Raw genomic sequence first — 1,572 nt, 5'->3', positions numbered from 1 at the left:
AATTAGCCAGGCATGGTGGTTCCAGCTACTTGGAAGGCTGAGGCGGAAGGATTACCTGAGCCCAGCAGACTGGGGCTACGGTGGCCGGGAGTGTGCCACTGCCCTCCAGCCTGGGTGACAGAGTGAGACTTCCACTCAAAAAGAAAAGAAAAGAAAAACATGCACACCAATAGTAAACTTTAAAACTATCTTAAGGAAACATTCACTATCCCTGACCTCTTAGCCAAGAAATATAGATGAGAAGGCATCCTAAGATGACTCAAATCTCTACAAACACATAGATATACAGAAAACAAACCTAAAACCAAGACTCTCAGGCAATGTTGAAATTTGCTCTTAGGAGGAGATCCCCATTTTATGATGTTTGAACACTCTTTCTCTTTCTCCTGCTGGCTAGCTGGGGGGAGGTGGGGAACAAACAAAAACAATTACAACAGTTTTTTCCTAAGATTCAGCTTTTTCCAAAAGAGTTTTCTAAAGTCATTGAAGGCTGCCATACATGTTTTAAATTTAGAATGCCAAGGTATTAATCACAAATAATTCACAGTAGGATGTGTGCAGGCATGTATGCATGTGTATGTGTGTGTGTGTGCATGCACATGTTAATCACCTGAACACTTATTAGAATCTGCATCAACTGTGGGTTATTTTCATTTGAGAAGTACAATCATGATGCTGCCATTTTTTTCAGATTATTCAAAACTGAGCATAAATGAAGCATTTTATTCAAATTTATCTATCACTATAAATTAGGAAGTTATATACTTTCAGATAATTTTGACTAATATTGGAACTCTCAAATAATGCTGACACGACAAAAAGTGCCCCTCAGCTACTGTGAATACACTTAGAGTTTCTCCAGCAGGCTGTAACTCCAGAGGGCAAAACTGATCACTTGAGTTTGGGAGATTTGAGTACACCAAGGTCTAAACTTGTTCTCCCACCTTATCTTGTCATCAGGAACAGAAGGCCAAACTTCAATGTTTACATGGTTCTTTAGGGATGAGATCATGGAATCAGATTTTTAAATGCAGAAAAATGCCATAAAACAAAAAGTAAACAAAAACTAAGTTTTTAGTGTTATATTCAATATTCCAAGTTGGCTTTAATGTGGTTTTTAGTAGTTTTCCAACGAGAAACTAGTTTTTTATTCCCCCATAACTACTGGACCTATCATATGAGAACCACTTATATAATCCCCAAAAGGAAACTATTTTGATGGTTTTAACTGTTGCAATGTACAGAGGTACTCTAATTATTGCCTTCTTTGTGGCAAAATTTACTAGAAAACAGGTTTATTTACAAACCTACCAACTTCCACCATTGTTTCCAACCTCCCATGGGTTGGGCCCGGTGGCTCAAGACTGTAATCCCAGCACTTTGGGAGGCCGAGGTGAGGAGATTGCCTGAGTCCACGTGTTCAGGAACAGCCTGGGCAACTTGGCGAGACCTCGTCTCTAAAATAAATCAAAAATTAGCCAGGCACGGTAGCACGCACCTGTAATTCCAGCTACTTGGAAGGCTGAAGCGGAAGGATCGCCGGAGCCCAGCAGGTCAAGGCTGCAGTGGCCA

The 1,572-nt window shown here is 40.4% G+C and overlaps 1 protein-coding gene across 1 annotated transcript in view; it reads right to left on the bottom strand.

Moving 5' to 3' along the window:
* Positions 1-162: 162 nt before the first annotated feature.
* LOC103256680 (thymosin beta-15A-like) overlaps positions 163-1,572 on the bottom strand; it is a 1,588-nt gene continuing 178 nt past the window's right edge. The window contains exon 2 of the mRNA XM_008054471.1: positions 163-397. Within this exon, the coding sequence (XP_008052662.1) occupies positions 356-397 (42 nt within the window). The 3' untranslated portion in view covers positions 163-355. The remainder of the gene's footprint in view (positions 398-1,572) is intronic.

This window comes from Carlito syrichta, unplaced genomic scaffold, assembly GCF_000164805.1.
Source record: "Carlito syrichta isolate Samal-C Ts95f unplaced genomic scaffold, Tarsius_syrichta-2.0.1 Scaffold79367, whole genome shotgun sequence".
In the NCBI taxonomy this organism is placed as follows: Eukaryota; Metazoa; Chordata; class Mammalia; order Primates; family Tarsiidae; genus Carlito; species Carlito syrichta.
This window is presented reverse-complemented; position numbering and strand designations above follow the sequence as displayed.